The 25,593-nt window shown below is 35.3% G+C and overlaps 1 protein-coding gene across 5 annotated transcripts in view; it reads right to left on the bottom strand.

Moving 5' to 3' along the window:
• Positions 1–25,593, bottom strand: part of LOC124631926 (angiotensin-converting enzyme-like) — a 37,333-nt gene continuing 11,740 nt past the window's right edge. The window contains exons 1-12 of one of the 5 annotated variants that reach the window (XM_047166562.1): positions 17,702–17,850; positions 6,136–6,357; positions 4,831–5,086; positions 4,471–4,614; positions 3,736–3,927; positions 3,158–3,425; positions 2,704–2,828; positions 2,117–2,244; positions 1,564–1,778; positions 1,075–1,215; positions 524–699; positions 1–166 (exon numbers count right to left, since the gene is read on the bottom strand). In XM_047166562.1, the coding sequence (XP_047022518.1) occupies positions 84–166; positions 524–699; positions 1,075–1,215; positions 1,564–1,778; positions 2,117–2,244; positions 2,704–2,828; positions 3,158–3,425; positions 3,736–3,927; positions 4,471–4,614; positions 4,831–5,086; positions 6,136–6,354 (1,947 nt within the window). In that variant the 5' untranslated portion in view covers positions 6,355–6,357; positions 17,702–17,850 and the 3' untranslated portion in view covers positions 1–83. Of the gene's footprint in view, positions 167–523; positions 700–1,074; positions 1,216–1,563; positions 1,779–2,116; positions 2,245–2,551; positions 2,677–2,703; positions 2,829–3,157; positions 3,426–3,735; positions 3,928–4,470; positions 4,615–4,830; positions 5,087–6,135; positions 6,358–11,378; positions 11,535–17,697; positions 17,851–25,593 lie in introns of those variants that run through there. The other 4 variants (XM_047166563.1, XM_047166561.1, XM_047166559.1 and 1 more) reach the window with 4 other exon arrangements.

The following is a 25,593-nucleotide window of genomic DNA, read 5'->3' as shown; positions in this document are numbered from 1 at the left end:
TCCTTATAAAAAAAACGTTTATTATGAATACTGTGTTGCTTGTCTGCTATCAATTAGACTAAGTGTAGTAAGTACTGGACGCGTCACGACTCCGCTGCCTCCTGTGCTTCGGGTTTGCTCGCCTCCTTCGCGCTGAGCGCCGCTCGCTGCTCTGCCGTGCAGTATTCTGGAAACCGGAGGAAGATGGTGTGAGCTTTATATGGCAAGGTGTGGGGAGAGAGAATCGATAGCATCGATTGCTATGAAGCAAATACAGAGCAGCTTGAGGAAGAATGATTTCATAATGGGAGCATCCAAATGGGCAAACAGTTTGATGTCCACTAGTCTAAATCATAGCAAATCGAGAGAAAACTGGTTAGTGTAGTTTGCGTTTAGAAACAGTACACCGGGTTTGCTACACGCGATACATTCCGCATAGCAACGCCCTTTGACGCCAATTGACGCATTGCCGCAAGATATAACTTAGCAGAGGGTCCAAAGCGCAATATAGTCTCTTAAAAGATCCAAGAATATCAATACTAACGTGTTCTACTTGACTCCCATCCGATAAATTCTCCTGTGCGCTGATTCTCCGCCGTCAGCCAGTCGTGGAGAGGCCTGAAGTACTCCAGTAGACCATCGGCTTTCATTCTTCGCTGGCCTGTGAGGGCTTCCATCGCGTCGGGCCAAGGCTTTGAGGATCCCATTTTGAGCATATTCCTAAGGACATATAAAACTTGTATCTAAAAACTGCTTGGTAAAAAGAGTTTTCAGCTCTTATTTTGAACAAGGTAAAACAACTAAAGTTGAAGGTTACAAAGACTAGCGATGGACTGATAATAGTGGTAGTGTTGAATTATAAAGAAACTACAAAAATCTAGCACACACACAAGTTCATCTAAAATCACCCAATTACCTATTTACTTGAAATCTGTAGCGTTGTTAACTCCCAACTTTCACAAAATGACGAAGACCAAAACTATCTCCACAGCCTTTTTCTCCTCCATAAAACAGATCCTATCACAATATCTCACTCTTCCAACGAAAACAGAACCACCTCACCCCAGTCAAGAAACAACATAAATAACAACTTACGCCAACGCGTTACCAGCCGCGATGCTCTGGTAAATGTCACAGTCCACCAGCTTCTTGTTCAGATCTTCAGGCACATACTCCCCGGCTAACTGGCAGAGTGCGCGGTGGAACTGGAACTGGACTATGAAGGAGACGTAGTACCTGGAATATTGGAAGATACAGTATTTGATAAATAAAAGCTATAAAGATAGATATTTTTTATGGAATACATTATGTGAACCTTCAGCGTTATCATCATCTTCCGAGAATTTTTCCAACTATGTTGGGGTCGGCTTCCAGTTTTATCGGATGCAGCTGAGTACCAACGTTATATTAAACTAATACTATAAAGCTGAAGATTTTGTCGGTTTACTTGAACGGGCTGATTTCAAAAACTAATTCTACATGTTGAAGTCCTTTTTATCGAGGAAGACTGTAGGCTACTTTTTATTTTAGTACGTAAAGTACTAAACAGTTAAATATGTGTAAAGATTTCCATTTTGTCCTCACCTAGCATACTCCACATTAGCAGATACGTGGTATTTAGCAGCGGCATCAAAGTCCTCCTCAGTCCTGTTGGTGGGTGGTTCAACTCCCTGCAGCATCTCCCTGAGCTTCCAGTAGTGACAGTTGTAGTCCTCAGGAGTCGTGGTGCCTCGGAAGACGCCGTAGCGGAACATGTCTAATGTGTAGGCGAATGGTAGGAAGACGATTTTGTCTATACCCTGGGGAAAGATGGAGAGATGATATTTAATCAATGGTTTCAACAAATAGTTTGACGGACAATGTATATAAAATCATTAAATCAAGATATAAGGAATTCTTTGACCAATATACAGGGTTACTTGTAAGTAGACCGCATCCTTTCATAAGGTGATAGTATAGGTCAATACGGACAAATTTGACCATGGGATACACTGGGCAAAAGTTAACCCGTTTCAAGATAATCGAATTTCAAGATCGGTCGTCTAGGTACACGTATAAATTTTTATTATTAGTCAAAAGTCTCGTTTTTGTGTGTTCAACAAGGTGAAAGACATATTTAAATAAAATATAATCTTACCATTTTATAAAGCTGATTAATTTCAGTCTGTTCATCTTCAGCATCGCCAGTGCTCAATCCAACACGCCTCAGATGTTTAGGAGATGATACTGACAAAGCAATCGTGTCTCCTACAGCCTCGTGGAAACCTAAAATATTTACCAAATCTTGAGACTACAGAATAATCCAGTAATGTTCCCCAAGAGTTTTTCAAACATATGATTGTAAAATATATAAAGTAATTCAACATATAACATAAACACTCGTATATAAAATAAATATTTCAAGTTTCCGAGTATTGAAACTGCATTTTGAAGATGTAGACCAAGTTGTAGAAAACAATCACCCATTTTATGAAAGATTGATCGAAGAAATACAATACAGAGCAATCGAATTGTGTGAAAACAGGACCGAAAGATAACTAATGAATCTTATTCGTTCCAAAATTCGAAATACCTGGATTAGCACCCTCCCGAAACTGGAACGGCTGGTTTCTATACTGCAAATAATATTGGATATGACCCATTTCGTGATGCACCGTTTTAAAATTTTCTATGTTGATTGAAGTACACATTTTGATCCTGGTATAAAAAATCAACATTAGTTACCTGGATTAGCTCCGTCCCGGAATACAAATGGTTGATGACTATATTGGAGGAAGTATTGTATATGTCCCATTTCGTGGTGTGTGGTCTCAAAGTATTCTTTGTCAACCGATGTGCACTGTTTGATCCTTCGAAATCAAGCCAAATAATTGTGTTAGATAAAATTTAGAATTTTTGGTAATTGTTGTGTGTGAGCCATTTATTTCAAGCCGATGAATATTTGAGAAACAATACAAACTCTTCGCAAGTAACTTCCATAAGCACATTCAATGACTACGCATGCAACATTAGATATGTATTAAAGGGTATGAAAATGTCATGGCAACATTGAATGCTAATCTCTGATAAATATTTACATCCATGAAAGGTTTAGTAGCCAAGCGTACAGTGCCAAATATAATTTTGTCCACCACCACCAGGTTTGTTATTTTCTACACAGTTTAGCCGACTTATTTACCTAAAGTCTTCACCATCATAGAAGTCCCAAGCTGACGCATGGCAAACAATCTCCCTATCAGTGGGCTTCTCAATAATGGAATTCTTCCAGAATTTTTCAGGCATCGCTGTCAAGTTTAGAGACCTAAAGAATTCATCAGACATCTGGAACATCTTCAAAGCTGTGAAGTTCTGGTCTTTCATGGATTGAGTGATATCAATTTCCTTCTTGTCTGGGTAGGGGCGAGTGAACGATTCTATGTTGCCCCAAGTTTGCGCCCACATGTTACCTGGAATTTTAATTACAGTAATTTACATTTAAGAATTATTAATAGATCCAACGTTCTTCGATCATTCCTAGCTACCATTCAAGTTATAATTATAAGGTTAACAAACAGACAGCTTCAATGTCCTATTTAAAATGCTTTTGTTTGGTATATGAAGGTAGGTTTTCAGTCTTCTTCTTTTTCTTAATCATTTAAGATCATCAAAACATACATATACATTATACATATCTTTTTGACGCTTCATTGTCTTGCTATCAGTCTTATTTGACTTATAACTGTGGCGGCTTTTATATTGCTTGAATATAAGTCTTACCAAGTAAATGCGCAGGGATAGGTCCTCGGGCTGACACCACCTGGTCTCCATACTTGTCCCTCAGTCTCTTCCTGACGTACGCATGCAACTGCTGGTACAGCGGCTTCACGTCTTCCCAGAGCTTAGCCAACTGCTGTTCGAAGTCATCGACTTCGTATTCTGACTGCCACCAGTCGGCTACGTTTTTGAAATCTGGAATTACCAAGAAACACTTGATGAGCATTGGAAATATTCTCTTCGTCTTAATAGTCATATAAGTAACGCGCAGCCCCGTACGCGCTTTGCTACGTACCTATAAATGAAGAACCGCTAGACAAATTTTGTGCAAACTTCACATAAACCATTTACTAAACAGCCGTAAAAAGCCCGAACATTTAGCTTAGAAAGGTTAGCCCGTTCTTGACTTGTGACAACGAAAAGTGGCATTAATTTTTATATGTATTAATTCTGACACAGTTAATAAGAACGGATACTTGGTTCTGCGAAATTTCAATCAGTTTTATTACGTCAGCAATTCAAACAGCTTATGTTGACATATTTTAATAAGTTATTTCTTAGAACTATTACATTGTCGGTATTTAATGTTTAATGTATTACTGTACAGTGGTGGTCAGAAACTTTATACGTATTCTTTTAAATCTGCATTAATATTGCGGAAGGTAACAGTATCGCCATGCAAGTGCATGCTAAAGACATTTTCGTTATTTACATTCTCATTCATAATCAATTGCTCACCATTAAGTTTAGCAGCCTCGTTGTATAAGGTGACATATTCAGTGAAGTTAGTCCTGGCTTTAGCACCGGCTTCCTTGTGCCACTCCACCCACAGATGTTTTAGTTCCTCAGGGTCTTGACTCTTTGAGAAAAGCTCCGTAATATCTGGAATTGGTAACATCAAATTTATTAACAATATGATGCAAAAAATAACTATAATTAACGGTACTGAACAGACAGACGGTTGCTGATTTACCGAGACAACAGATGCTACTTTGATGACCCACTTTTTACCCGACAAAAGAAAAGCAAATCTTCGTTATCCAAAAAAAGGATTTATTGAAGAACTTCGTTCGATAGTACTTTTATCAAAAGCCTCACCTGGTTCCAAAGCCAAATTACACTTAGTAGGATCCTTAAAGTCACAGATCTTGGCAGTCGCATAGTTCGACTCCATTCCCGAGACCGACCTCATCAGCTGCTTGTACTTATCATCAGGCAAAGCTGACACTCCTAGCTGACTGTACTTCTTGAACATCCTTCGAAGAGTGAAGTCTTGAAAATCCTGCCATCTGTACATTTTTGTCTCCTCCCAAGCTCGCTTCTCTTGCTGGGATAGTTCTAGCCGGATTTGAATCTGAAACAGTTTGCGTAAGTATTTTAAAGGCCGTTTGAGAATATTTGTGAAGTGGCATCATCATCATCATTCGTCAGCATTGCTATTGTCCCACTGCTGAGCATAGGCCTCCTCTGACATATAAGGTTAAGTGTCAGAAGAAAATTAAGATTTTAAACTTATGTTGCAAGTACCTACTTATTAGAAGAAAGAGGGCGGGAAGAAAAAGACTTATGAATAACTAGCTTTCGCCCGCGACTTCTTTCGCGTGGAATAGTAACTTAAGGTAGATTTTTGGTTTGACCAATAGGTGGCGCTATATGTCCGGAATAAATTTTATTTTTATATTTTTTTGTAATAAAAACTATCCTATGTCCTTTCTCAAGTTTCAAACTGTATCTGTACCAAATTTCACACAAATCGATTCAGTAGTTTAGGCGTGAAGAAAAGACAGACAGACAGACAGAAAGACAGACAGACAGTTACTTTCTCATTTATAATATTAGTTAGGATAAACGTTCATAACTCTAAGGGATTCATAGACCAAAAGCTTCATAAATACATCACATTGTTAATATATCGATGTTAAACTAATCGATTAATCTAATCTAAGTTGCGATTATAATTAACGATATCCTAATCAAATTGTTATGTTTGCCTTATGGTACAATTAACAATCAATCTTGCCATTAAGTGCGCGTGCAAGCGATCAAATTGAACATTAACTTTTAATCGAATTTTCTTAGCTGTAAAATGGCAATTACATGTACTTTATTACATCTATGATTCTTGATTGATAAGTCTGATCACGTGACTTTTGAGCACTTTTGAAAAACGCAACAAAACCCATGAACATAAATTGATTAGATAAACTTTTTTGACAGTTAAAAAGCAGCAGCTGTGCCTTTGAAACCACTCATGTAGCGTCTACAAGATTCCAATACAAGTTTCTGCTTTGTTTACATAATTCCAAAATAAATTGATTTGAAACCGTAACCTCCCTTTGCAATCGGTTAAAACAAAACACTTTCCATCAACGAATTCGATTAAAGATATCAGATTTCTCTTACCCATTTCTCTTCATTCTCCTTCGTGATATTGGACGTGTAATCCCACTCCGACAGACTGGCTCTGTTCTTCCTCTTGCCCATAGCCTTGTCTAGCTGGAAGATGTACTCCCGACCCTCATGTTCGAGTGCCTCTAGGTCCGGATCACGACCCTGGGTGGCGACCACGAAGACCGCCACAATGGCCGCGATCAGCAGGGCACCGCCGCCGATTTTTAGCATCGTCTGAAAGAAAAGGTCTTTGATTATATAGATATTATAATTAAAGAGGTCTAGTGGTCGTAAAGTTTGACTGCTGTGTACAGGGTCTTAGGATTGATTCTCTCGTCGGTCCATGGTCATGTGGGACTTAAGAACTTGGCACCAAGCAGCCCAGAGTCTGGCAGTTGGTGATAATACACCAGTGCCTCAAAAAGCATGTAAATGTATAAGGAATGAACGTTACTTTTTTGACGATGGCAAAAGTCATCAAAGGACCCCTCCCGCTGTGGATTAGCAGCGGTGAGCCCGTCTTAGACTTTTACTGACTAAAAATCCACCTTGTTCCTTCGTTCCATTTATGTACCAGGGCCACGGTAACTCTTTCGAACAATCCCGTAGTCTCGGCGGGAATGAGCATGACTACATCTAGAATAGTGTTGCATTATCGTCCGTACATATAATGTGACGAAATATTCAACCAACGATAAATATATTTACAGCTGTTTATAGATCTACTTTCTCAATGTATGATGTGGATACCGAATGCTTCTATCTTAAGTTCTCAGCCTTGGTCTTATAATCAATACCTTTAATGGCTTCGCTTTCTTATATTTTGGCAAAGGCAGAAACTAAGTTAGTTTTTTGTGAGAATCTACTAACGAAACTATCAAGTGTTACCTTTGGATATCAGGAAAAGTGCATTCAAGAAATTGCAAATAATATTTATGTCGCACTTATCAGGAAATTATATTCGGTAAGACGAATTTGTACCTATAACCAGTCCTTATAATACTTTATTATCAAAAACTAGAAATAACAACCAATAACAACAAAACTATCGCAAAATCTTTGAAGTTTGATATATCAACTGTCAGATCACTTGATGACTGATTTGTTTTTAATGTTTCTTGTGTCGAAGGATTTTATACGATTTTACATTATGATTATAATAGGTAAACATCATTGTTGAGTGAGAAAAATTTTGCCTTATCGCAGGAATGGATTAAGGAAATTCTTCAGATTACAACTGTAGAATCATTTCGCGGTTTGACTGTTTGTACCTGTCGTTATAAAATGACATTAGTAACAGTTTCAATCCTTCACAGAGTCTTCTAGCACCCACACAACGAAACCCACAGCACCCATAAAGACATACACGCACACAGACAAACAATGTATCCATATCTATATTATTCACTAGTACCATAGCCATGTAAAGGCAGTGGTGTGCGTCGAACCGAAACAGTCCTTGACTCGACCATCTTCACGGTGTCAACGTGGTCTTCAGAACAATTGGAGAACTCAGTTTTTGTTAAAATGTTCGCCTTGCCATTGAAATATTTGTATATGTTGATGTTTATTGAAATGTATGCTGATTAAATAAGTGTGAGTTCGAATGCTAGCGTTGTTATTATTTTTTTGACATTTGCGGATTTTGGAAATACGCTACTGCATCAGTGATTAAGTATTTTTATTTATTAGTATAAGGCTACTAAACCATTTTCTATGCCTTACATTGCAGCCGAATTGCGCCTGACTGAGATTAATTGAAAGAAGTAAGTTTGAAATCAATTTAAATCCAATTAATTGTTCCTCTTCAAACGTTACCTTTATCAATTATTTGCAAAAAACCTAAGACACCGCAATATCTAGTAATGCATATTCAAATACTATATAAGAACATTCTATCTATAGAACCTCAACACTCAAGACCAAAATAAATACCAAGCGATATTAAACCATCCAGTTATGTAAATAAGGTATGAAATCATCTGCATACTTCTGAATACATTAGTCCCTTTAATACGGGACTTGAAAACTGGTAAATCCAGGGTCGGTGACACGAAGCATCTTGCATAATTTTTAAATAAAAAAATAAAAAAAACTAACGGAATCTCATATTATAAAAAGCCAATGTTCTTTGCACGGGATCGATTATGCATTTTTGCATTCTCGATACGGTTGTCCGGTTAATCGGTATAAATTAAAATCGAATGGTACATCGAATGGATTAAAAATCGATGTTGCAGGAAATTGAAGGTTGCTGATTTTGCTTGGGTTGTATAATCAATTTTTGTTATTTATATACCTACTTTAATATAGTGTTGTGTGAAAGTTTGTAGAGGTACATACAGTTAAAATTAATCACTCTTGAGAACATTATATAATTACTTTATTATTAAATAATTGTTGTGATGTACATCATAATATTTCTTTTGAACTATTCTTTTAATACGTCTGGCTGGTTTGTTTAATTTTAAGAATTCTTTCTAATCTAACCGTTGCCCATGGTTTCATCCGCGTTCTGGGGGATCTACTTACCGCACATGGATAAAGATTAGCCTAGTAGTACCTAGATTTTATTCTGACGTTTATTAAGCAGTAGTTTTTGGTGTAATTTATTTAAAGTCGTTGGTGACATATACCTTATCGAAAACAATATTATTAAAAGAAAAAGAAAGTGGTTATAAGATTACAGAAAAATCTTTTGTGTCGTTGACAGCTGTTAATTTTCAAGTGAAAATGCCATTTTTCGTATTACCTGACAGACCATATTTACCTTATGTCAGAGAACCCTCGGTTTAATTAGCTATTTATCTATAATATTAATTGAAAAACATGTGTAAATGGATACCACGCGCCTGTTGAGCAATTATCTTTATTGTGCTAGGTAGGTATATTGAATTGCAGATTCATTTGATGAAAAACATATAAAATGTTCGCACATGGCTTTAATTAGCGACTGGTGTTAACTACAATTTTTGATAATGCTTTGCAAAAATGACCTACTATCAATTTTCCATATTTTTATGAATAAGGTAAGCAACAAAGGTCTATTAACTAATTAGAAATACCTAAATACTAAAATCTCAAATGCTGTTTTTTTGCTAGGTTACATAATTTTGTTCCGTAGTGGTGACGGTTAATTCGACTTTTCTTGTCTATTCTTGTAAGTTTTCTAAAACATAAATATTTGACTTAATGAACATTTCTCTGCGTAATTTGTCTCTCTAGAATCTGCTAATTACAGCTCTCATCGTCAATCCTTCTAATTATGAAGAAATAATTTTGTAGCATTTATATATGAAAGTAATTTTGTGAAACACTTAGTTAAAATTAATTCAAACAGACACTCTTCTTGAAAGATCATCATCACTTATAAACTTACCTATTAATAAGTATTAAGGTACTTACAGATACCTACAACCTACCCTAGAATAAAAGAACAGGTTTCCCAGCCCTCGCACTTAGACTCGTAACCTGCCTCCATAGTAGTCCCTAGGCACCTGCATTGTGCATTTGCAATGTTAACGAACGCATCGTCTAGGGAATGCAATTTATATGTCCAGTGGCTAATATCAGTTGCCTCGTCTTTTCCTAACTATTTTGGGGACGGCTTCCAGTCGAATGCTCAGTACCAGTGTCTTAAATGGGGCGTCTGTCTATAAACTGCACAACCTAGTTACCTGGGTAACCCCCAAGTTAAACTGGTTTTCGGTAGCAAACATTAACTTAAAGAAAGGAAGAAAGAAACTTGTGACAATTCCATGTAGGTATGTGATTAATGGCTATTATTATCAATCTTAACAGTGAATGTGAAAGGTAATTTGAAAGGTAATTTATAATAATGGGATAAGCTTTGATGAAGCTGAGTACCACTGTTTCACATGCGACTGCCTACATGACCTCCTCAACCCAGTGGTTACTCATTAGATACACTAATTTGTCAGACTTTCCGTCTTCCAACTACTAGTAACGACTGTAAAAACAACGAATTCTTAGCCTAAAATATAGACAAAAGAAACTAAAACCTAGGTCTCATAAATCCCTAGAATTGTGACGTATTAGTGACATATTCAAGGTAAAACAATAATTGTGTTAGTAAACAGACACTGTTTACACAAAAACAATTTAAAACAATGAATAACAATTTCGTGGGTACAGTCGCAGGGAAAATTTAAAAGGTGTTTACATTTTTATTAGTAATACTGTGAAATTGAATTATTTTTGTGTGTAGTTGTTTTATGCAAAACATTTTAGCAGGTGGTCGATATACTGTACTTTAAGAGTACCTACCCGCAAACTGCAAACTTTTAGTCGGCCGATAATTTGGGCGTACAAATCAGTATGAAGATGAATGGTAGTACGCACATCACAAAGATAGTTATCCGGTATCAGTACGATTGAAAACTTTGATTAGAATCAAGATTAGCTTTTAAAAAAAAAGACAACCAACGGGTTATATTATATATACGGCCGACAGTTAACCCGATGGTTGCAGTGATCTGCAGTGTGAATACATTTCTCAGTTACGTATTTATCTGTTTTTCTTTTTTCTTTAATCTCCGGGTCAGTGGGTCGTCTTCTCAGTTTTGAATGATAATGGCATTTTTAATTCAAGAATTCAAAAAAATAATCTCATACCCACAATTATTAAAAAGATTTTTGTGCATATTATAATCACGATTAACACCTAAAAATGTTTTGAAAAGCAAGTTATTCAAAAGCGATAATTAAAAAGATTCTTTGAATTTATAATTCAAAGAAGAAGAATTTATAATTCAAAGAATCTTTTTATCTTTTTTTTTTTCTCGACCTACCCAGAATTTTTCCCAACCATTATAAACATACCATGACATAGCTAACGTTATTGAAGTTACGCTAGAGTTATTAAAACTGATAAAAACGCTACCTAAATAACTGAGGCAATAGTGCTAAATATTTTTTAAAGCAAAGTAGGTACCTTAATTTTTATTTTTATAATCATATCAATTTGTAAGGGTAGGTCTACCTAACTTTACCATTTAGATAAGTAGGTACCGTTAATTTAATTCATAAATTCTTTATGTAACTTTCAAAAGATTGTACTATTGTACGCTACATTAAACCTATACTTAACAAGTAATTAACCATGACAATTTAAATCTAAATCGGAACATAAAATCGGAAAATACTATAAACAAACACCCACAAATATTCACAAGAACATTCACAAAAAAAAACAAATGTTTCTTAGAAAAATCATAATAAAAAAGTAAACTTACCTAGTTTGTTTCTGGCCAGTTATAAAACATCAGTAATTAACAAAGATTTAAAATACGAACGATGTTGAATTTCGAATGCAGTTTGTTACTGGTTGGCGAATTTCGAAAATGGAACGGCCAGTCGCGGCGTCTGACCGGCCGATGACTGAGCTGTGCGCGAGCGCAGCCTCGGTATCCACCCACACATGCGCAACTCGATAAAGAGTATCGGATTCGGCCATAGATTTTATTGAGTATCATTGATTGGAGGTGTAATTTGAATTATGCGTGACGAGCGTTTGATTTTTCTCGTTGTTTAAGTAGGATTTTAATTATTTTTTGTTCTAGGAAGAAGTGTTTTATGTTGCTTTTTTTTGGAAAAGATACCCTCTTTTATTTTCCAAAACACTAATTGAAAATATGAATAATAATCTCAAGACGGAAATAAATGTAATGCAGCCTAATGACACAATGTTACGGCCTAATGATAGATTTTTGTGGCTTTTTCAAATGAATTAAAAGTATGTAACTTTGAATTGTTGGTTTTAAAATTAGGGTAGCTTGTTAATCTTTCACATCTATGCAATAATCTTTGGTTTGTATTTACTTGTGTGCAAGACAGCTTGCAAGCTCGACTGTCACCGTCGGTACAGTTGTCATCACAAGTGTGAACCTGTGAGTTTACCCTATATGTATAACTAAAACATATCCCATGGATTTTATGTGTGGATATTAATGACTATTAACAATTTTATAAAGTAATGCCATTATCTCTTAAATCATTAATAAGATAAGTCGGGTTGAAGTAGTCAGATAGCCAGACGCTCCATGTAAAACTCTGGTATTTAGCTCCATCAGTGTGGACTGGACGCCAAAACCCATCATAGGTGAATAAGGCTATGATGTGGTATGAAGATTAGCTATTTACTGAGCCAGTATCGATAGATCCCACCCAATACAAAAATGTGAAAGGCTGCCAAGTTCGATAATATGGGAATGCTTCGCCTATAAAAGAAGTGAGATCTGAATAAGTACCAAGTTCCATACACATACCTCAGTTAAAAATAGTTACTTTTTAATGATGTTAATTGGCAAGTTTTCACACACCTTGTTATAAACCTACTAAACGCAATGAATCAAGTATGTAATTTTCTATTAAAACTTGCCAAGTAACATCATTAAAAAGTAACTATTTTTAACTGAGGTATGTGTATGGAACTTGGTACTTATTCAGATCTCACTTCTTTTATAGGCGAAGCATTCCCATATTATCGAACTTGGCAGCCTTTCACATTTTTGTTTTGGGTGGGATTTCATTTATTTTTGTAAGGTTGTTTATTTTATTTTTTTCTTATGATTAAGTTAGTTAAGGAAATGTCTCATTTATACTATCTTTCAGATGTTTGAATATGTACTATGCTTCTTACAAAGAAAGGAAGTAGATTAACTAAATGGACTAGATTTACCAACTGTTTGACATGACATGTTATCATATAGTATGTTCGTGGATCAAAGTTACACATTCGTTATTTTCGAAAGTGTATCACACTTGGCCGTTTTCAGATTTTTACTTTACTTTGACTAAATACAAACCTTTGTAACGAATTTCAGATCGGTACGACCATTCGAAGATATATTATATAAATATAGATAAATTTAGTTCGTTTTAGTTCCTTAGGGGTATAAATTTACACCGGGTACACCTTCATTATTTTGAAACTGACTCACACTTGGCCATTTTCAGATTTTTCCCTTTACCTTGACATAAAGACCTACCTCCATGCCAAATTTCAAGTCAATACGACCATTGGAAGTGGTCTAGGTTTTTGATGAGTGAGTCAGTCAGTGAGTGTATAGTAAAAATAGCTATTTTCTGACGTCAATATCTCAAGACCCACAATAGGTATATTAATGAAATTTTGTATTTTAGATAAGTGAGGGGGTCTCAACAGATACTAGAAATTTGATATGCGTAAATAAAATAGATTTTGAGTTATAGGGGGGTCGAATTTGGCCCGAAATGGTTCGTGTAATATTTCTTTGCTCGAACTTGGCGGACACACTGCCGTGTGTCTAGATAGCTAAGTTAGTATCGGATCCGACTGGCCAGGTAAAATCAGAAAATGATTTAAACATTGTCATTCATGGAGTTCTAAAATAGACTTTGAACTTCATTATTATTTACTTATTTCTCGTGAGGTCGTGACAAGCCAGCTTGCAAACTGTCATCGCAGTACAGTCTAGGACAAAACCTTTTATGGCTTTTCTGAAAATTTTTCTATTTGTTATATTATTGTTTTTTTTAAGTACCTGTTGGAATTGCTAAAACTATTATTAATATAAAATAATACAATCATTTAAGTGATTTATTGATATGTGCATTTAAGTGGACCGACTTTTTAAGAGAAAGCAAGACTCAAAGCTGAAAATATACTTATTATAATTTAATTATAGATATCTGTTAGGTTTCTAAAATAAATAATAAATGAACTCAATTAACCTACTAACCAGAAACAAAGTCATAAAGTAGGACATAGACAAAACATCGTATAAAAAGCCTGTTTTAATAATATCTATGTCAAGACAATAGTTGTTTTTAAAATATCTGCAAAACATTTTTGCAATTCTATCAGTTGCATGTTGCATGCACTTCATCCTTGAATAAATGTACAGTATACTGGACACATAACATTGGAAATATAAAATGTTTAACACTTAGTAAATTAATTTAAAATGCCAAAAGTAAATTACTTAAAGTTTGTTTCACTCTCAAACATGTCAATCTCGAAACATGTCAAGTGCAGGAAACTTTTAGGGTCCTGTGTCCAGAGGGTATAAAAACGGGAAACGGCAGAGTTACAAGAAAAACACTGGGAACACCTAGTACCTATGAATTTAAATGCCAACACGTTTTAAATAGGTATATCTGCAAGTTACTGATTCATATGTGAGCATGTGAATTCGCTTACACCTATACAAACAAATTGTTTTAATAACATACATTTCCTTGGTTCTATGAATGAAGATGACGTATGAAAGCGTTTTTGCACAATAACACCTAAACTAGATGATATACGTCAAGCCAAAAACAAATTCGTGTTGTCAATACACGTAGTAGCTAGCCCACATTGTATACGGCTTATTTTAAGTCGACAATTATTTAATTCTCTTACTGATAGTTATTTCTATTGTCTACAGTATTTTCTAACACTCAGAAAATGAGCCGTGTTCTGATGACACTCGTGTTATTTAATTTTCTGTGTAAGAGTATCTGTGCTATTAACAAATAAGTTAGTAAAAATAAAAACACATCTGTCACATAACTGTCAGAAAATAAATAAATATTGAAAACACTTCTGTCCTCAACAGTACTCGCACAAGCACGTTCGCGCGGTTTACCGTTGACTCATCACAGTTTACATACACAGAGCTAGTTGACAACGCGGCAACGGTACATGCGAACACATTCGGGCCAACTTGAAGTGTTTGAGAACGATGCTAATAAAACGTACTAAAAATATAGGTATTGGTATTTACATACCTATTATTTGCTGTGTAATGTATTTAAAATGTTTTAAGTAGATATTTTTCTATTTTAAATTTAAGGTAATATAAATTTTCATTGAACTTATATGAAAGGAAGTTTCATATTAAAAGGTTGACATTCAGAGTAGCTTATTTTAACTGAAAATTAACATTAACAAAAAAATATTTTTGCATAGATTTGAGTAGAACTTGTCACTTAGGCACTTGACCTTATTTTATCTACATAGATACAGTTTACGGAAAAGTATTCAATATGTTATCGCCAATAAACAATACCTATAAAGTACGGAAAACAAGTGAAAACGCGGAAAAAACTGGTGTAAAGAAAAACAAGGGGTGGCCACTTAATACGGGGGAAACCCCGAGCATTCTAGTGACTCACTTTTGTAACTATGTGAAGTAAATAATATTTCTACTAGTATGTTAATATCAGGCCCATTTACACCATCAAAATAAACGTCCGCTTTCCTTAAAACACTGAAAATTGAACACAAAAATAAAAAGTCAATTATTGAAAGTAGGCCGAAAATCAGCACTTTTTGAAGGTCAAATTGAAAAAGACAGCAAGCAAAACGGCAAAAAAATTGTTTATTCTGAAAATTATTTATTAGTGAACAATAGTTTTAAGAAAACTGACGATTATGTTGTCGGCGAACTTAGGCTATTGTAGGTACTTAATAAAAGCCGGTTTGGCATGTATATGAAATAAAATGTAGGTAGGTATATTCGACGTTATTTGAATGATAGAAGAGAATGTACATAGTTTTTTCATGTAGTCCGTCTGGTTGTTTGTCTTGGCTAATTTCTGATAATGGTTAGACTGACTTTGACAGGGGTCTCACTGGCAGATAGCTGATGAAACGAGGAGTAACTTAGGCTATCTTTATCCGGGTACATGAAGTAGTTCCTTTTAGACCAGTGGTTCCCAAACCTATTTTGTCTACTGCCCACTTTGAGAATAAATATTTTTTTAGCGCCCCCCTTTTTTGGGGTTCCGTACGCAAAGGGTAAATCGGGACCCTATTGTTTTCGCTCATGAACGGTTCATGTTAGTTAGAGAGTTGAAATTTTCACAGATTAGATTTTTTGATATTTCTGTTGCCGCTATAACAACAAATACTGAAAACTAGAATAAAATAAATATTTTGGGGGGGCTCCTATACAACAAACATGTTTTTTTTTGCTCATTTTTGCTCTGGTACGGAACCCTTCGTGTGCGAGTTCGACTCGCACTAGGTCGGTTTTTCACCTATTTAAAAACCACTATAACTTCTTCGAAAATGTGTCTGTTGCCTTTTTATTTGTTTGTTTGTGTCTACTTTAATTACGAAACGAAGCGACAGACATTGATATGATTTTATTTTTTTGTATATTCAATAAAATAGGACAGATATATGAACTACGCGGAGAGAAATATAGAACCGAGTTTGAGCAATCTTTTAATTCATATTACTTAGTTGATGTTCACAATTTGTTGTTGAGAGTCGAAAGCTCATGCAGTCGTTGTCTAAGAGGCCTCCTAGCTAAATAAAATTACAAATCACCCCCCAGGCCTCTACACAACGCCCCCATTTTCTTTCTGGGTCTCTTACCGCCCCCCTTGAGACCTGCAGCGCCCACAAGGGGGCGTTATCGCCCACTTTGGGAAACACTGTTTTAGACGCAGGTGAAACCGCGTGGAATAGTTGGTTGCATATTATAAAGATCTTAACTCTTTACTGCGATTGAGTAGTTAAATAAATTATAGCGTTTAACTAATAGGTGGTTAGTTGGCTTTCCTTGAGTAGATGAAATTAATAAAAAAAAATATTTATGATGGCTCTATACATAGTATAATTACACACATTTATACATAGTTTACCGGCTTTATTTGTTAAACAAACTATATACAATTTGTGTTAATTAGGTAGTCCATTTATTGAGGACGGTTTTTATATCCGGGTGCGCATAGTAGTTCCCACGGGATGCGGGTGAACCCGCTAGCGGAAGACAGTTTCATATTATTACCATATCAAATAAACAAACAAAATACTTTAGATTTCACAGCGAGTTCGTGAAAGGTCAAGAATATTATTACATACTTGTTTCAATTCGTTGATCCTTTGAGGATAGTAACAATTTATGTAAAAAAAAAAAACTACTCATAAGAATGTGTTTTTTTTGCAATGACCTTCGTGACTAATACCTTTAAATATTCGTATAAAAGTAATATTAAAATAATGTCAGGGTTCACTGAGCTTATTAAACCTAGTCGCGTATGACATCTTCTTACAAAACACCGTTGTGCACGTCTGTACCTACAGTTTTACAAGTCACAGAAGGACATTCACGGCCAAAACCTAATTAACGGTGACTGTACTTGATATTGTTTGTTTTTATTCGGACACGTTTTACAACAGGCATTTTTAACCTAAAATAATATTCACCGATAGATTAACAGCCAGTTTCTTCATGAAAAGGCTAAAGTAACAGCAAAACTACATAATAGATTCGTGAAAAAACGAATTTGACCGTTACTTTTACTTTATGACATTACTTTAGCTTTTACTTTTGATGAAGAAACTGGCCGTTAACTACCTAAATACAAACTTTGACTTCGGTACCGTCTATATGACCTAACATAACATCGGACTTTGCACTTCGAATTTCTCTCTTAACACCATTTATCACGCAGAGAAATCACGTAAAGAGTTCCGAACACAAACAACTAAAACTCAACAAATTATTTCCCCTATGACCATTAAAATTCTTCTTATTTACATCGGGCCTATGTAAAAAATGTTTCTAAACTCACTTACTGCGTTTTTCCTTGACACTTCATAACAAAACACTATCACTATAGAACGCACTGCATACCGAACGACCAGTTTTGTCTGTCAATCGCACAACACTAGCTCGAGGAAGCAATAGCACGAACGTAGAGGGGATGTATAAGTTATACAATGGTTATTTCATACTGGCTACATGTGATAGATACTGTTTTTTATTCTTAAGATATTTGTTATAACTGCACATCCTTATTTAGTGATAGTGACTTTTTAAACACGTTTTTAAGTGTGGAGGTATCGATAAAGTTGGCGGTTTATCGATAGATTTTTGTAGCGGAATTATTATGTAACATTATTGAGTTTTGGAAAATGGATAATATTATGTTTTGCGCAAAAAACTTGTCGTAAGACTTCGTATGGCAGACAACGACTGAGTCACAAAATTGGTCAATGTTGAACCGTTTTTATTCACGTATGACAGCTGAAGTTAGCAAAGATGGTGCGGCTTTTAAACAATACTTATAATAAATACTTATTGTGAATCTTTTAATTAAAGCTTAAAATAACCAGAATTATCTGTGCTTCTTCAGGTGACAGAGAATCAGTTTATTTTACAATTCATTTAATTCAAAATTAAAATGTAAATACTGTCATAAACTATTCCACTTTTGATTCTTGATGTTCAGGTATCAATTCTGAATCAAACGAAAAATGCAGTCATATAGCAGCCAAGTGGTGCTCTGCTACTAGAACATTTTAAGTATTCTAACCACTGGTTGAAACTAAACAAGAATTATAGAGAATCTGATAAAACTTGTATCTCGCTCATATATCCATCGGCCAGAGTTTACCGACAACTCGAATTCCCACGCATGTCACATCACTATAATTTGCTAACACATTAGTCACTACACAAGATCAGCGGCCGACTGTACAGGTTTATATATTAATTTAACGGTTTGTTTTTATATGAGGAATTTGTGAACAGGATGCAGAATTTATTAGTATGTTAAACGCACCTATATATGTTTTTTTTAAATCTATAATTGATTAACTTGAATAATAATTAATTACTGGTCTCAACCCACGGCCTGTGAAAACTGCTCCGCGGATACATACCAAGATAAAAAGTATGTCTAGTGGTATAAACTTCCTCGTAGAAGTGGCTAGGAAATTAGTTCCGGAGTTTTACACGATCAAGCAAACAAACTCTTTCCCAAGTTTTGATCTAGGTATCTTTATAGGAATAGAAGAATATCAAGAATATCAATAGAAGCGAAAATCTTATGGTTAAGATGATGAACACCTATAGTGTAACACATATAGTTAAACACTTGAACATATTTTTCCATTAGGATCTGAAGTTGAATATTCAACAATAGGAATTATGTAAATTAAGCAACAATCATAGTAGACGTTAAAATTCATACGCACACAAACAAATCATTATGAATGAAACGCACACACTGTATTGTAGGTACATACAAAAACATCAACGTGCATCAACTTAGTGTTATTTACTCGTTAAATACCTACATAATTAGTGAACACAATATGACAGAAGATAAATGTGTGAACGTTTTGTTAATTGTTATCGCGATAGTAATATCAAGTGCAAAACTAATTATTTTATAGAGGTTCATTTTATGGAGCTTCTACCAGCAGTTTCACCCGCGTCCCGTAAGAACTAGGTATTTCCCACGAAAGAAGCAGGATGATGGCCCGGGTCAAAAAATAGCTTATGTCTTTTCTCAGATCCTAGACTACGCCTGTACCAAATTTCATTCACATTGGTGCAGTAGTTTTGGCATGAAAGCGCGACAGGTAGACTTACTTTCCTTAATAATATTTTAAGTAAGTATGAATTAACGGTGTACGCTTAACTGCAATATAAAGGTACCATATCAAACATATTTCCAGTTCTATAAAAACAAGGTTCCCACATGCATTCTTGACCAGTTTTTTTTTTCATAAAATAACACCTTAAATAACATTATGGGTACATTACTGGTAGGTTGCGAAACAGGCTTCGCAGACACTTGTCCTATTCAATACCTTACTGGTATGCCAGTTGTTGCATTGCATGCGATGCAGTTCTGATAATAATAATGATAATATGCCCCGCAGGGCATCTGAGGCGGATGACGGGGAGTAGCGACCCCGCGGGGCTATATATCCGAGTGCTCCAGGGAGAGTATACTGAGTATACTGTCCCCCATCTCCGGCCTGCCGGAGTGAAGCATGACGGGGGATAGGTCTCCCGCCTCTTGGCTTGCCTTCATCGGCCGGTCAGAGTGGAGTCGCTAGAGCAGGGTTAGCAGCCCACTCGGAGGGTAGGTGCCTCGTGGTAAGTGGCGAGTGGGCCGGTGATGCTGGACCCACAGGGAGCGCGTGATCTGCGTTTAAGGTCCGCCGAGGTATCCTCACCCTTCAGCCGCTCATGTACCTATTGCCCTCTTGTTGCTTTTCAGTGACTGATTCCCGGGGGCCCAGTAAGTGAGTTGGCGAGTCTCCACCTGCCATTTTAACATGTATTATTATTAATATTTATTATTAATATATTATTAATACGACAATGTATTAATAATATATTAATCGGCAGGTGCCATAGTTCCCGTAGTTTCCCCATTCCTAGTCCATTAGCATCCCATCACAATAGCCCTAGTAGTTTTCATCCATAGTTAGCAATAGTTTAGCACAGAACCGGGGATTGTCCTTGGGTACATTTCTATAGTGTATACAGGGATAATCGTCGGTTTTGTGTCACCATTTCATTAAAGTTGTCTCAAAAGGGCTTCAGCGTGTTGGCTTCGGCCCCACGTTCGCCTCCCAAAAATCCGGGACTCTATAGTCCCGAGGTCTGGAAGAGACATACATATAATGATAATATTTAATTTGTAGCTTATTGTTTATTATTAGGTATATTCTTAAATGGTAAACGTTTAAACAAAATTTCCAATTTCTAAAGTAACCAAATGCAATAATTGTAGCTTGACTGTACATTTCATTGCTTGTCAGTTTTTTGTATTTCTATATTTTGCGGTAAATCTTTTTTATTATGGTCAGGCTCTATCTGTTGCACTGCTGGGCAAAGGCATTCGTCACGGCATTCCATCTCTCTCTATCGCTCATATTTTATGGCCATTACGCGAGGAAGCTATCCAAGTCTCCTCTCCAGCGATTCTTTGGCCTTCCTCTCGGTCGCCAAAACTATATCAAAATGCTGAGCTGACAACTCAATAACTAACTTATTTTTAATCAATACTCTAACTAAAATACCAATTAGACAAAACGAAGGTTTTTTTTAACTCTTAAACTTGTTCCAGTCACGAAGTTTCGTGATAACTTCGTGTCAACTCGGTGACACAAAAAATACTAGACGATGTAAGTAGTTATTTAAAAAAAAGTTTTCATGGTGCCTTGTATGGAAGTCCAGGGTTGGTTGTCTTAACTCAAGTAATATGTATAGATTTCCACATAATCGATGAACCTGGTACCTATTTCGTGATGACATAATATTACCATGAAAGAGTTTTTAGAGTTTTAAGTTAGTTTAGTTTATCTTTGGAGTTAACTAAGTAACAGTGCGAAATTCCTTTCTCACATAAGTAATAATATAAGATCATCTCGAAGTTTACAAAAGCTAAGGTCATTGAACCGTTGAAGTTCAAGTTCATTGACACGTTTATCACAATTTAAGTAAGTAATGGCGAAGGCGAGTAATCTCACATAGCAGTTTTCATTAACGTAATAGACTATCTATTGAAAACTAATGAGAAACGAAAACAGTAAGTAGGTAATAACTACATGCGAAAGTGCTTCAAGACAGTTATATTCGCTATTTTATTTATTAAGATATTTCTTAAGAATCGCGTTATTTCTCTTACTTTAAATATGAACAGTCTCGTACAAAAGATATTATGCCAAAAATATTGTCATGAATAATAAAAGATGGTCATTGAAATATAAATTATGTTTTACGACATCTATCGTCAAATGCTGACACTAAAAATAATATTTATATGATATAAAATGGATGGTAATCTTCCAATGAAATAGTAATTAAATTGTAAAATAAAACAGTGCTATATAGTCGACTTTCACATAAAATTTCTGAAATAAAAGTTAATTTTTCAACACTTGTTACATTGTGTACTAGCGCCATCTTGTAATGAGTAGCTGTACCAAATTTCGTGCATGATTTCAATCACAGTTCATAGATGGCGCTTTTAACAAAAATGCTTACCCTGCTACGTGCTTATTTTTTATTTTAATGTAAACAACAACAAAACATTGATACCATTTAATTAAAAATCTTATTAATTAGATTAGTGGTCTACAACAACAGATCTACGGAGCATTAGACACAATCGTTTCCAAACGTCCATTAGTGGGCTAACCATTATAATTCTGTTGTGCAATATAATGGCGCAGGCGCATTGTGCCACTGGCACGTACATAATGCCAGTTGTATATAATGCTAGTGAAAATGGCACAGACTACCTACGTCCTTAACACGTGCTAACAATAATGGCTGGCGTTTTTCACTATTTACCTTAGCAATAGTAAATGGAACGTTTACGTGTAATTTTATATTAATTTCCTTTGAATATAAAGTAAAAGCTGAACGTAAATGTTGACCTTAAAGTAATTTATGTTAAAAGTGAGTAATATTTATTTATGAAGTCGTGTTTTATTCATTTCGTGAAAAACAATCTTAAGATTGCTTTAGCTTTTCGAAAAACGCCGTCGTACCTACATATTTACCTGCTGCCAAATTAACACACACAACTTTAAATTTAAAACTAGCTGTAAGATTTTATTGCACAATTGTTTGTTTTCCCAATAAATAAAATAAATAAATAAACATCTTCCTAACCTGTTTGCGAGATAAAGTCATCCAGCTCTAGAAAAAGAATGCCTGTTTATCTAACCTCAGCTACCAAACAGGTTACCGGGACTCCATCAGCAGAAAGAGGCCAAGTTCTTTCTTCACCTTTTTGTGGAATTGTTCGAAAGAGTTACCGCGGCCCATACATGAAACGGTACGGTTACATGAAAGGCTGCAGAAGGAACATAGGGGGTTTATACCAACATTGCTCCTCATCCAGCCAGCCGTTTTAATTTCAAATACCAAATTAATAAAAAGATAAGAAAAATAATTTCTATTTGAGAAAAAAACAACGACTCCATTGTTCGAAGCTCGAGAAATAATTTTATAAAAGACGAGAAGTAACTTTATACAATACGAAGTAGTCAAGTCACGCCACACCGCCACACGCAAAGAAAATATAATTTTAAATTGGTTTCCTTTCCAAGTTGGTATTAAAGGAACTACTTAGTTGATTATGAAGAGTGAAAATTGTTAAATAGTTCGTAAGTAGCCTATAAATCTTATTGTATGTTTCCTAGTACGGTAATTACAACGGGCAGTAAATAGCATTTTTGGTAGTATCATTTTCTTTCGGCGTTTGCAATTGAACGCTTTATAAATCCTGACAGTAATATTTTTGTAAATTATATAGTAAAACATCACAGCTGTCAGGGTAATTTTTACCACTACAACTATTTACCACGACAACTTTTTTTCAGAAATGTTATGTACTATACCAACTATACAATTCATAGCAGTTTAAAACAATCCTGATTCGGTATAGTATAGACGGCTAAAGCCCGAATTTCGGCTATACCTAGGTTTAGTCGGCTACAGCAAGGTGTAACCGGCCATATCACGGGACTAACCTTGCAGTAGATAAGGAATTACATAGGGACAACAGTACATAATAAGTGCATAGAGTTAGTACAAAATTGTACCTAGTAGGTACACAAAGGAAGTATATAATCGAATTCTCAAAAATCCCCTAACTTTTCTACACAACACGTCAATCTAGCTATCCCTGCCGGGAATACCACAAAGTTACACTTACAGCTTAGTCTAAGAGCTGAATGCACTCGCTTGGGCCCGTACAAGTAAATACACTCAGCGCTGCAGCAGCTGTAAGGGATTAGCCGTTTAGTGTTGACTAAAGTGAAAGCGCTGTTGATGCTTATTTGGTATAAAGTGATTTTGAAATGGGACGAGCTAATTTCAAGTGAAAAGTAACTTAAAATAAAAATATTAAGGAAAAGAACAGCTACTGAACGTTTTCCGAGCTTTCATTCATAAGCCGAAGCGGTAGCTAATTCATGCGCTCTAAGATAATACTCAGTTATTTTTTTTTTCGTTTAGCTTTTTAGTTTAAAATTAGGTATTTTATATTAATAAACAGTTCAGCTGTTTGACCATGCAAATATTTAAGTCAATTTGAGTATTTAAAGAAAGACTAGAAAAACATAACCAACCATCTTGATGCTTGGGTAAAAACTGTCCTCAAAATGGATCCAGCATGGAAGACATTTTTTTCTGCTTGTACAACATTACACATTGTATAATGTTTGTTGTTCAGAATAGTAGGTACGGTAAGTAGTGGTTATGATTTATGTACTATGTTGCATAGTCAACAATCACACGTTTAGCACACAATGCGTGACGTGTCATAATGCAGTTTGATGCACACAATACAATTGACACTTAAATCTAGTTCATGCACTACGTACGAGTCATAAATACTAGGAAAATAAAAACTGAATTTTGTAAAAGACAAACTTATTTTTCCGTTATAGTTTGGCCTCTTATTTGGCGTAAGAGAGAGGCATCACACTAGTAAACACGCTCGTTTTATTATGAAACACGAGTTTACGCGTATTTCAGCATCATCTCTTGAATGGAAAACTGTCAGTTGCTGAGGCTGAGTCGTAAAAAAACTCCCGTATGATGGATACTATGGATGCTTTATTAGGCATATCAATTTGTACGTTTCTGATCTTGGAACTAAAAATACTGAGAGCAATCTCTTCCAGACAATCTCAGGGTGAACAGAGCACAGAACAATATTTTGCGTGTATTAACTGTGGATTACAATAACCGATTCATCTGTTCTTTAATTTGCGAATGTTCATTGAATTTTGACATTTGCTTCAAATAAAATATGTCAAACAATCTCTAATCGAAAAACCACGAATGGTTCGGTTATTGTTAGTAAATCGAGCAGATATACAACTAGTTTCAAATCGCTGACCTAACGTGAGAAAAGATTAATAATTACTAACAAACGATCGAATAATATGCCTCGTCAGTTTTACATAATAAATCGAATCGTGTCTCTCCGAATATAAAATCGATAAAAAACCTCTTTGAAGAGAAAACTGTTATTATTGATGTTGTAACACAGTGGTAAGTACATGTTCTTTGTTAGTTTGGCAACATTATACAGGGTTACTGGTAAGTAGACCGCATCCTTTCAGGAGGTGATAGTATAGGTCAATACGAACAAATTTGACCCTGGGATATACTGGGCAAAAGTTAACCCGTTTCAAGATAATCGAATTTTAAGATCTTTTCTTTACAAGTCGTCTAGGTACACGTATACATTTTTATTACTAGTTAAAAGTCTCGTTTTTGCGGATTTTTGTGTGTTTTGTGGCTTTTTGGATAGCTAGATAAATGTAGATGTTTTTTAAGTATTCTGCACAAAAAAATGAAGAGTAATATTTTTGAGAAAATATCTACTAAAAAAGTAATTGCTGTTCGCTATAATTTCCTCTGTGATTTGTACAGTTTTATGGTTTGTTATTATGAAATGATTCATCTTCTATCCAAAAACACACAAAAATCCACAAAAACGAGACTTTTGACTAATAATGAAAATTAATACGTGTACCTAGACGACTGATCTTGAAATTCGATTATCTCGAAACGGGTTAACTTTTGCCCAGTGTATCCCAGGGTCAAATTTGTCCGTATTGACCTATACTATCACCTCCTGAAAGGATGCGGTCTACTTACCAGTAACCCTGTATTATTTACGTGGGGTTATTTAGAA

The sequence above is a fragment of the Helicoverpa zea genome, chromosome 7, assembly GCF_022581195.2.
Source record: "Helicoverpa zea isolate HzStark_Cry1AcR chromosome 7, ilHelZeax1.1, whole genome shotgun sequence".
In the NCBI taxonomy this organism is placed as follows: Eukaryota; Metazoa; Arthropoda; class Insecta; order Lepidoptera; family Noctuidae; genus Helicoverpa; species Helicoverpa zea.
The sequence above is the reverse complement of the archived record's forward strand: the minus strand, read 5'-3'. Positions and strand labels throughout refer to the sequence as shown.